The sequence below is a fragment of the Drosophila teissieri genome, chromosome 2L (assembly GCF_016746235.2).
Source record: "Drosophila teissieri strain GT53w chromosome 2L, Prin_Dtei_1.1, whole genome shotgun sequence".
NCBI classification, from domain to species: domain Eukaryota; kingdom Metazoa; phylum Arthropoda; class Insecta; order Diptera; family Drosophilidae; genus Drosophila; species Drosophila teissieri.
Genome location: NC_053029.1, coordinates 7,820,414 through 7,831,207, shown reverse-complemented (window position 1 = coordinate 7,831,207; position 10,794 = coordinate 7,820,414). Strand labels below are relative to the sequence as shown.

At 39.4% G+C, this 10,794-nt stretch overlaps 3 protein-coding genes across 4 annotated transcripts; 2 read left to right on the top strand and 1 right to left on the bottom strand.

The window, feature by feature from the left end:
• The first annotated feature begins 1,592 nt into the window (after positions 1 to 1,592).
• Positions 1,593 to 9,447, top strand: LOC122614422 (glycoprotein-N-acetylgalactosamine 3-beta-galactosyltransferase 1). Of its 2 annotated transcripts, none has more exons than XM_043788988.1 (4): positions 1,593 to 1,811; positions 7,487 to 7,657; positions 7,778 to 8,667; positions 8,733 to 9,447. In XM_043788988.1, the coding sequence occupies exons 2-4, from the start codon at positions 7,615 to 7,617 to the stop codon at positions 8,964 to 8,966; spliced, it is 1,167 nt and encodes a 388-aa protein (XP_043644923.1). In that variant the 5' UTR covers positions 1,593 to 1,811; positions 7,487 to 7,614; the 3' UTR covers positions 8,967 to 9,447. The 2 variants fall into 2 exon arrangements, with proteins under 2 accessions (XP_043644923.1, XP_043644928.1); XM_043788993.1 differs by lacking the exon at positions 1,593 to 1,811 and adding an exon at positions 6,355 to 6,501.
• On the bottom strand, positions 5,116 to 5,685 carry LOC122614439. The gene is made up of 2 exons (XM_043789003.1): positions 5,615 to 5,685; positions 5,116 to 5,550 (listed from the first exon to the last, which is right to left on the bottom strand). The coding sequence occupies exons 1-2, from the start codon at positions 5,655 to 5,657 to the stop codon at positions 5,375 to 5,377; spliced, it is 219 nt and encodes a 72-aa protein (XP_043644938.1). The 5' UTR covers positions 5,658 to 5,685; the 3' UTR covers positions 5,116 to 5,374.
• A 188-nt stretch (positions 9,448 to 9,635) lies between the features above and the next one.
• LOC122626067 (dTTP/UTP pyrophosphatase) lies at positions 9,636 to 10,793 on the top strand. The gene is made up of 4 exons (XM_043806181.1): positions 9,636 to 9,782; positions 9,840 to 10,084; positions 10,252 to 10,398; positions 10,455 to 10,793. The coding sequence occupies exons 1-4, from the start codon at positions 9,693 to 9,695 to the stop codon at positions 10,600 to 10,602; spliced, it is 630 nt and encodes a 209-aa protein (XP_043662116.1). The 5' UTR covers positions 9,636 to 9,692; the 3' UTR covers positions 10,603 to 10,793.
• Position 10,794: the final 1 nt, after the last annotated feature.

The window sequence follows — 10,794 nt, the reverse complement described above, 5'->3', positions numbered from 1 at the left end:
TTTTTTCACTTTATTAGTTGTTATGCAAACTTTTTATCGATAAGCCCAAAACATTTCTGCCGCTTCCCTCTAACACCCACAAAACCGTCACGCCCACAGACTTCAAAAATGTTTTTATATTTTGTTGCCCTTATTATTTCATTTTTGGGAATTCCTAATGATATGCCATGATTTCGCACTCTCCTTAACTGAATAATGAGTATCGGTCAGATACCAGATGCTATCTGATAGTCAAGGAACTCCACTGTTGCGTTAAAAAACTTCTGCTTCAACTAATTAGAAAAATTTGGCCTTATCAGAGTTGTCGGTTAGATGTAAACAAGAAATACTATCTTATCTGTAGTGATCGATTGCAAAAAGTTATATAAGCTCCTATACCAGCCCCATATCAATAAATATTTATTGAAGGCATTCGTCACTAATTGCCATAATTTCAATTTCTGATTTAAAAAATACCGTATGTATATTCATTACTTTCGGCTGACGCCATGCAGTAACTTTAATAAATTTTTAAGTAGTCTAGGTTCAGGTTCAGGTTTCGAAAATGAAAGATTATAAGTGTTTAGCATCTTAGCCGGTTGTTAATGGAGATAACGGATCAAACAAAGACGTCTTTTAACGAGTTGGCGCGTATACCTAACTTGTTTTTACTTACAGTCTAATCGAAACAATTAATATGATTTGGGAAAGGTCAATTATTACTCACTTAGAAAGCATTACCACCCATTTGTCACGATTTGGATACGATGCAACAAATTTCTTTCTTTTAAACTTTGTAAATTGTGTAATTTATGTCCTTGGGAGCTTGTAATTTTTTCAACGTAGGTTACATACATATATTAATTATATTCTTTATACTTTCGTTAAGACATTCTTATAACCAAAATACACAATACAAATGAATATTCCAAAGAGGGGACTCGTGAAATATATTTTATTTTAAGAGATCGTCATATCCTAAAATCACCCCCAAAAAGAAACCCTTAACATACATAGTTTCCAACAGCTGTTTTGCCCAATATAGGGTGAATAGTAGAGAGTGTTGAAAGAGATAAGCCTTATCGAAGTCTAAATCAAAATTCACATCACGTATAAATACAAACTATATACTTAAAATCCTAAAGTTTAGTATAAGTTTTGTTATAATTTCCAAATAATTTCTCGCTCTTCATAGGAAGCCGGTACCGGTTTACACCCCCTTTCCAACACACTGCCACAAAAAGAACAGCAAGAGAGAGAGAGCGAGCTTTTCCTTCTCTTAATTCTGTTGAGTACACAGGTAAAAACAAATAACTATTACTTCTGCGGTAATTACATCAATAAATTAAATTATTTTCTAATTAAGGTTAAATAGTTAAAACTATTGATTGGAAACTGATATTTTAAAATACGTATTTAATAGTACTAATTATTAAATTTTTTTTTATTTATATTTGCACTAGACAGCAAAGATATCTCTCTTAATGTTTCAAGTTCGAGGGAAATAAAACAATTTCTTGATTTGTAACAATGAACTTTTTTTTGCCTGTGTACTCTCTTCTCGTTCTCGTTCGTGCTCAGTTTTAGAATTCGCGGCAGTTGTTTTTGTTTGTCCGGCGCGTTCGCTCGTTTCACTGATGCGCTTGTCGAAAATCAAGGAAAGGGCGCGGAAAATAAGTTTAATTAAATATTTTGAGTGCCTCGACTAACACAGCAATTAAGCGAATGAGCAAAACGTGAAAGCAATTGTGAATAAAACGTACTCTTCGCGAAATTAAAACCGTTTTTGGGAGCGTCCTGCGATGGAGAAACGCGTGAGGAAAAATCAATTTGTAAGTAAATGGGCGACGCGGAAAACGGTGATTTAAAAACTAACTGAAATGAAACGCGTGCGGAATTTACCTGAACGCCAAACCACTTGGTCAGCAAAAATAGCGTTTTGTGCCAAAACAGAAAGCGCAATAAATATTATATACTACTGTGCATATGATGTTCATATGTATGTACATAGGGTGCAAGAACAACGTGCCAGTGAAGACCAAACGAAGGTGAAGAGTGTGAATAAAAACAAAACAATAAGAACGAACAAGTTTAAGTCACTGTTACGGCAAGTAACGCACGAGAATATACATACATGTGTACATATGTATATTGGTTTCCAACTGGATGCATTGGAATGGAATGGCAACAGAAAATGACTAGAAGGAAGTGGAAGGAAGAATCACCGCTGACGGCCCTTCTTCCAGTCCGGCCTCTCACACTTTCATAGCCCCTTTGCTGCAGGATGTGAATATAAACCCAGTGAAAAGAACTGGGAACAGTTCAGAAAACAATAACAGCTTCAGGGATCAGTTGGGATCTAAACTCCCAAAAAAAATCTTTACAACTATTCCTGATTTATTAGTGAACTCTGATCCTGTGCCGGTTCTAAGATTTTATCAAATTTTTACATTGAGTTCAAATTATGAGCTACCAAAAAAGAATTTATTATATTTATTGTCAACATTTAATGTGATATTTTAGGAGTGTTTGAGTCATTAAAGTCGACACAATCAACTCTAATATGTTATCTGTTCGAAGGTCGTTGGTCTCGAGTATTTTTAAAAACTCGCTAAATACTAAGGCATATGCTGATAAAGAGGCGAGAAGTGGCTTTCCAAATCGTGGTGTCTTATCCTGCTGGTTGTTGTTGTCACTATTAATGCAATGACATTCCCCAAACAGCTGCACTTCGGTCTCTCGCTCTCCGGCTCTCTTCAGTTGTCATTTCCGTTATGCCTTGCCATGCACCCTACCCCCACCCTCTTCCATCCGGGGGGTGAATTAACTGCAGTCGAAACGCATTTACTTTAATTTATTTGTGGTTCCAGTGGGCGTCACTTTCTCTGCCTCTCTCTTTTCTCTCGACAGAGAGAGCAGCACATTGTGCTCGCATTTGTATTTGTAATTCTCGTCTCTGCTCTCTGATTAGCCTCCTGTTGTTATTGTTGTGGGGATAATTCGTATGCAGATTGCACCTAATGATTGCCATTCAAATTCAACTGATAGTGGAAGCTGGAATTCGCACTACAAGCATATTTTCTTCCTGCGTCAAGTGGGAATACAGTATTACTTTATCGTCATTACCATGTGTCATCAAAATAATGAACTGTACTTACAGCATATTATAATAATACTAAGTGCTATGGTTATCTTGGTTTTTCCAAAAGAGAGCTAACAAGCATATGAATAGTACATATACCCTTATCATTAAATTATAGTTTTGATTATTATGAATGACTGTAACGCAAAATCTAAAGAAAGTTCCCTAAAGAGCTATTTTATCCAAGAAATCCACAAATCATATTTTCAAAACAATACAATGCGAGTTCAAATAGTTTTTTAATGCATCATGCTTGTGTTGGGTGAATTTCATCTTAAATGTACATATGTAAATTCGTAACTGCAGAAATCTGAATTTGAATAGACTAACCCAATAACCTTAAACCAGCTGTGCCCTGCGGGACTTTACTGTAGAATAATGTTCAATAGCCCTCAAAAGGTGCCATTTCACATAAGATTGACGTGAATAGACCAATAGCTCTTCATTAATCAGCAATCAATTATCTATCAGCAAAGCCTTTTAATCAATATTTAATTAAGAACTCCGATTCCGACGTTTCTTCTTATCCATTGCTTTTGTCCATGTCGTTTGAAGAACAGAGTAATAGATATTGTTAACTGGGACAGAAAATAATAGTTACTTGAGAACACTTATAGATAAGCGCTCCATATGGTAGAACAAGTTTTAAGGAATGGAATTGTAAAAAGTTTATTAATGCTGTAATCAGTTTTTGTTTTCTTATGGGATTTCAACTTGTGTTCGTTCGCTAAGTGAATCATAGTAATATTTCCATATATAATTCATCATGAATTGCAATGAATAAACAAAGGAACTGTGTTTTAAATACAGATGCCATGTTTCTTTTTTGTGCCTGATAACAATATCGCAGTCCAGTTCCACTTTGATATACCACACTGGTTCTGTTGTGCCAGTCCTTACTGTATTGTTTATCAGAAGGGGAAGTTACTGAAAGTGAATTTAAATAAAACGAAAATCACAGAGCCAGGCATTTTAGTACAGGGCTCCAAGAATAAAGTACCATTTCTGAATTGAAATATTTGCGGGATCGCAGAGCGTGGCTGATTTTATTGACCGCAGATGAACAGCGGCCAAACAAAACAATTGTACAATTGGTTTGGATTCTGGTTTTCGTTTTGGTTTTGGGTTTGGTTTCGGTTACTGGTCTTTCTGTTTTTATTTGTTAAAGCATGATGAATAGACTGTCACGCTAGTCTGAGTATAGGGCAGGAAAAAAGACCACTCTATTAACTGAATGACATAATAATAAATTTAGTTTAGCTTAATTTCTATTAACAGATGCTCCATTACGCGCTTTCGATGAATTAGTTTAGAAATCGATTTTTTTTATTCATAATTGATCGTGGCTCTTTAAAGAAGCTTCAGACCTTAAAATTATATATAGTTAGTAACAATTTAAGGTACATAAGTTAACTGTCGGGCAAACTTAATAACAATATTGAGCTGTTTTATAGAACATAGTTGCGCTTATCTATTTGAGCTACTGTGAGGAAAACATTTCATGTCAAGGATTCTACACACATTTTGATATATTTTTAAGCTTTACAATGTCATAGAATAATTTTTTTTATTATCTTTGCAAGGTACTACCTTCTTCACGAGACAATCTGGTGTTATAATGTTTTATTATCTTTGGCGTTATCTGAGTGCGCCACAAAACCCGAATTTTCAAAGATAACCACTCAAACACGTAATTGCGCGAATAAAGCTAATCACCATGGATATCAAATAGATCACTAAAATAGAATTGCTGGGCTAGAATTGCTGGATGAATTATACACACGTTCATATTCGTGCTACTGAACAACATGTGATTATATAATTTTCTTTTTTGCTCGACTAGTAATTTTTCAATTGGCCGCTGCAGTGCATGGGAATAGTTTTGGATTGGCAATGGATCTAATATTAGAACATTTGTAGACACAATATTTGCCGCGATTCGCAAACTCGCAAACTCGCAAACTCGCAAACTTTTGTTTGTTATTCACTCCAAAAAGCGTTCGAATCTGCTCAGTAGACTACAATGATAAGCAAATACGCTGTTAAATTGCGTTTAATTGCTATCGTAAATTGGATTTGAACGGCGCTGGCCGTCTGACATGTTGTTCATGCTTAAATTTAATTAATTTGCAATTACAATCGCAATTGCAAAGCGCCAAGCGCCAAGCAAGTCGGGCAAAGGCACAGTGGTCTCCGATGTGCCACCACCCACATTACCCACATTACATTAACGATGATGATTGCTGGCTGGGCTCAGGGGTCTATCTCAGATTTTCCAAATCCTTGACCTGGTGACTGCCCATCCTCAGTGGGATTTGGTCTGAAGCTGTCAAAGTCATCGATTCGCAGCGGAATGGCGACGAGCTTAACCAGGCCGTAGAAGACGGCTAGGCACAGGAAAATGGTCACAATCACTTGACTGGGCGGCACTAGAAAACACATCATATTTTATTAAAGAAAGCATTTAAGCATAAATTTATAAACTCTGCAGACCCTTGCTGGAGGACCAAGGCAGTTTAATTCCAGACGTTATCATTTTTATCACACTTTACACTTTGATGACAGGGTTCCAAATGAGAAATAAAGTCAAATTGAAATATCGAGTTCAAAAAGCCACCAACTGATCAAACAAAAATTACGCCTAGCCATTCAAACATACAGTGATCCCTAGTAATAAAGGGAACAAGTGAACCAAAATAAGACCCGGAAATCTTTTGTTTTCCTTAAACTATAAATAAGTAATGTACAGTCTATAGATAGTATAGGTATTTTATTACCACCATTGAGTACTTGCAGTATCTTTCCATTTATATGGGCAATTCCCCGAAATCAATATATGCCGAAATCAATATATGACTATTAGTCCGAAATTATATAGTGGCAACGGAAATTGACCCAGAAAATGTTATTAGCACATCGCCGAAGTAATCTGCACTCTTGGTGGATGTTGGTGATAACCACTAATAATATGTTGCCGATAAGTCCAAGTAGTGTGGAGAATGATAAGAGCCGTCCATGATATTGGACAGGCCCGTGTGATTCACTGAAAATCAATTACCAAAATGCCCATGCCCCCATATACTACATATGTATGTATCTACATAAATGCATTAGCAAGGCCTTTTCTTGCTTTACTGATAAGTGAAAACAACTGCGAAAAATGAAAAGAGAACAGAGCGGAGAGCTGGCGGAAAATGCAATTGTAAATTGCTTAAAAACCATCTGCATTTCGGTGTTCTAGCCGCATTTATAAACCAAGTGTCGACTTGTTCGGGTCCAAAACTGCAGTCAAGTTCGATTTACTGGCGCAGCTGGTTTGCATTCCCCTGCCACTTTTACAACCAATATTATTGTTTTATCCACACAAACAAAATTATTAAGTAAGTGCTAAACAAAGAGTCACTAAACAATAACTGCGACGGGACGAGTAGAGTCGAGTCGAGTCGAAACAAAGAGATTTTCGTGCTCAAATCAAAGATTTAATTGCTCTAACTGCTCGACTGCAACTAATTATTCTAAAATAAAGTTTATTCGTGGTCAGCAAATGAAGTCATTCTTAGGGCTTAAGCTGCACTTACAAAACCATTGAAACATAGTTCTTTCAAGCCAGTGACTTCTAGTTGAAATATAGTTTATTAATTAACATCAATTATGCAAATATCACTAATTGCGTGCCTAGTTCGACGACACCAACGAAAAGCATTCAATTATATTGGTTTAGTGTCGTTTAGCTCATTCCTAACTGCGAGTAAACAAAACTGTGAAACTAAAAGAAACCCATGACGAAAATAGTTATCTTTATTGCGGTGTCAAAAGTGTAATTGCGTTTCTATTTGCACTTTGCATAAAATTGCCAAATACTCGGTGTCCAAAATCCCATGAGATTCTCTATGTTGTCCGCTAGTTTTGTGACACAAACTCGAAAATAGTAAAATATTCTTAGCGCAGACTCTTCACTTTTCATGATTTTTCTGGCCTTTTTGCAATGTTTACGTGGAGCAAAGAGGCAACGTATTGCAGTTATCTCGGAAGGAAAAAACGCGCAGACACGTGCACAACTCAAAAAGAGCAAATATAGAAATATTAAAATGTTTTCTGAAATAAATATTTATCAGCAACGTCGCTGCACTTGCAGAATGCAACTCCGAGCGGCGGCAATTGTCACGTTTTGCATGAGATTGACACAGTTCGAGTTAACCGGGTGGAGGCGAGCCAAAACCGAGCAGAAGCAACTAGCTCCATGCTCAGATAGTTGACACAAATGACCGAGTGCAGATGCGATCCGAAAAACGCAACGATTTAGTCTAAAAATACATACATACATACGTGGCTAATTTACTGGAAATTTGACCGACTTTATTGCAGAAAATGTAAGGAGAAGCCTCGCCGAATTCCCCAACCGAAGAAACGCAACCAAAGAAGCTGCCAGTCCTCAGAAAAGGCTCCTGAAAGTTCCTTCCATCCGCAAGCCAGTAAGCTCAAACTAAAGCCAAATGACTGCCAACAGTTTGTTGGGAAGGTCCATACTCAATGAAGGTGAGTCCTAAGAGCTGTCTTAAGTATAACTTTAGACACCATAATAACTTAGCGTTAAAGAAATGCTAATGAAACATTCTGAATGAACATCCGCATTAATTCAGCCTACATTTTCCGCAGGACGCTCAAACAAGCGATCATTTGTGTCCCTCATCGTGGGCCTGATCGTGGGCTTCTGCCTGGCGGAGCTGTTCGTCTACTCCTCGCCGGAGCGGAGTGAATTCATGCCATACGATGGCCATCGGCACGGCGACGTGAACGATGCCCATCACAGCCACGACATGATGGAGATGTCCGGGCCGGAACAGGACGTGGGTGGGCACGAGCACGTGCACGAGAACTCGACCATTGCGGAGCGACTGTATAGCGAGGTGCGGGTGCTCTGCTGGATCATGACTAATCCGAGCAACCATCAGAAGAAGGCGCGCCACGTGAAGCGCACCTGGGGCAAGCGGTGCAACAAGCTGATCTTCATGAGCTCCGCCAAGGACGACGAGCTGGACGCAGTGGCTCTGCCCGTGGGCGAGGGTCGCAACAACCTGTGGGGCAAGACGAAGGAGGCCTACAAGTACATCTACGAGCACCACATCAACGACGCCGACTGGTTCCTCAAGGCGGACGATGACACCTACACGATAGTGGAGAACATGCGGTACATGCTCTATCCGTACAATCCGGAAACTCCAGTCTACTTCGGCTGCAAGTTCAAGCCGTACGTGAAACAAGGCTACATGTCCGGCGGTGCCGGATACGTACTCAGCCGAGAGGCTGTGCGTCGCTTTGTGGTCGAAGCCCTGCCCAATCCGAAGCTGTGCAAGGCGGACAACACGGGTGCCGAGGACGTCGAGATTGGCAAGTGCCTGCAGAATGTAAACGTGCTAGCTGGGGACTCGCGAGACTCAAACGGTCGGGGTCGCTTCTTTCCATTTGTTCCGGAGCACCATCTGATTCCGTCGCACACGGACAAGAAGTTCTGGTACTGGCAGTACATCTTCTACAAGACCGATGAGGTAAGACCAGAATCAGTTAAAAAATGTCGCATTACATCTGCTAAAACTAATTCTTCTCAATTCAGGGCCTTGACTGCTGCTCGGACAACGCCATATCCTTCCACTACGTCTCGCCCAATCAAATGTATGTGCTGGACTATCTGATCTACCATCTGAGACCGTACGGCATCATAAACACACCCGAAGCATTGCCCAATAAGCTGGCCGTGGGCGAGCTGATGCCGGAGATTAAGGAGCAAGAGACGGAAAGTACGAGTGACGGGGTCTCCAAGAAATCCGCCGAGACAAAGACGCAATAATAGAGACACACGGATAGACTCTCCTCAATGTACATATAGCTTTTGTATATATCAATAGATAATTGTGTAATCCTACACGATGATTCGCTACTAGCTATCCTAGCAATGCCATTAACACTTCCATTAACCAACTTTATGTCGTCGGTCCATTTCTTCACATCCCGAAAGGTTTCGTTTGGGTTCCCTTGGCGGAGCTCTTTCCTTTTGTACAAATACCAAAACTAGGTATAATTTAGTTATGTTACTGTAGTTTGTAATTAAATCTAGGTTGTAATTATACAGTCATCACTAATAGGGCGCATTTACTATAGCATTCTGGTTTTCCGTCACTAAGTTGGCCATTACGTATTTATGAGTCGCCTAAGTAAATCCTATACATAGGTAGTTGTATATTTAATCTCTTTTGTGATTGAGATTATTACGTATTATAGATCTTAATCTTCTACATGTATTGAATAAAATGCAAATGTATTACAACGGATGTGATTTCTCTTTTTTTTATGTCTAAATTAATTTGAATTAACAAATTTCCGGGTGTAACCGCCACAATTTTAAATTTTAAAATGAAATGCACTGTAACTTTGTTCTATCGATTCACTTGGTCAGAATTATGATATCGGTGCGTGTCTCAGCTATTTGGTATGTGTGACCAATCGATTCAGCGTTAGTTATCGGTTCGCCTGCCATCTCTATAACACGTTTTGTTTGTAAATAAAATAAGTAATAATGTTGGCGCCAATTAAGCACTTATTGGCGAATTATCGCATTGTCTTGGCCAGCGGCTCTCCACGGAGACAGGAACTGGTCAAGATGCTGGTAGGCTACATCAGGATTCAAAATCCATTCAAGGCATAACCCATTTTCACATTTAAGGGCCTCAATGCGGAATTGTGTCCATCGACTTTCGAGGAGAACTTAAACGTGGAGGATTTCAAAGAGTTCTCGGATTATATTGAAGCCACTGCTCTGGGAAAGGCCGAGGAGGTGTACTCGAGATTGAGCTCCTCGGGGGACTCCAAAAACCTAATTGTCATAGCCGCAGATACGATGGTGACCTTGGGAAAGGAGATCTATGGAAAGCCCAAGGATCCTGCGGATGCTGTACGCATGCTAACCAAGTAATGCCCTTTCTATTCAAAACTACAAACTTCTATAATTGCTTGGATATACAAATAATGTCAGAACTATTTGCAAATAGTTATACGAAGTTGTGTATATCAGGCAGTTGGAGAAGTATCTACATCTATTGAGATCTTGCTTTAATTGTTTTTAAATTGTCTTGCAGTCTCTCTGGAACCTCCAACCGCGTTTTCAGCGGCGTTGTGCTGAAACATGCCAACGGTGTTCGCAAGTTTACGGACACGGCGGACGTATACTTTGGTGATCTGCTGCCAGAACAAATTCAGAGCTATGTGGACTCCGGACATCCCCTGTAAGCAGCTAATACAGAAAATATGATAAGCATACATTGTGATTCTCGAATTGCAGGGATAAAGCTGGTGCTTATGGCGTCCAAGGACCCGGGGGTGCGCTCATCCACCGGATCGATGGCGACTTTTACTGTGTCATGGGACTGCCCCTGCATCGACTGTGCTGTGAACTGAACAAGCTTTTCCTAGAGGATCTGTCGTCGTAAAAGCTGGTTTCATCGTCGCCGTCATCACAACCAAACTATCTGAGCTTTATGCAGCAACAAGCGTCAGAGGCTACACACACTCCAGCGATTTTAATCTTGGTTGATAAGCGGCTATATGTCTCCGCCGTTGAGGGCCTGTTTGCTCTTTTTTAGCCCAAGTCCGTTAAAAATAAAAAATCATACAACAGCGAG

What these genes read in the sequence shown, in the direction of transcription:
- LOC122614439 (XM_043789003.1), bottom strand. Translation starts at nt 5,657, where the DNA reads ATGATAACGTCTGGAATTAAACTGCCTTGGTCCTCCAGCAAGG. An exon ending in GCCTTGGTCCTCCAGCAAGG is followed by an intron (nt 5,551 to 5,614) that starts GTCTGCAGAGTT and finishes TGTGTTTTCTAG; the next exon opens with TGCCGCCCAGTCAAGTGATT.
- LOC122614422 (XM_043788988.1), top strand. Translation starts at nt 7,615, where the DNA reads ATGACTGCCAACAGTTTGTTGGGAAGGTCCATACTCAATGAAG. An exon ending in AAGGTCCATACTCAATGAAG is followed by an intron (nt 7,658 to 7,777) that starts GTGAGTCCTAAG and finishes CATTTTCCGCAG; the next exon opens with GACGCTCAAACAAGCGATCA. An exon ending in TCTTCTACAAGACCGATGAG is followed by an intron (nt 8,668 to 8,732) that starts GTAAGACCAGAA and finishes TTCTCAATTCAG; the next exon opens with GGCCTTGACTGCTGCTCGGA.
- LOC122626067 (XM_043806181.1), top strand. Translation starts at nt 9,693, where the DNA reads ATGTTGGCGCCAATTAAGCACTTATTGGCGAATTATCGCATTGTCTTG. An exon ending in GCTGTACGCATGCTAACCAA is followed by an intron (nt 10,085 to 10,251) that starts GTAATGCCCTTT and finishes ATTGTCTTGCAG; the next exon opens with TCTCTCTGGAACCTCCAACC. An exon ending in GTGGACTCCGGACATCCCCT is followed by an intron (nt 10,399 to 10,454) that starts GTAAGCAGCTAA and finishes CTCGAATTGCAG; the next exon opens with GGATAAAGCTGGTGCTTATG.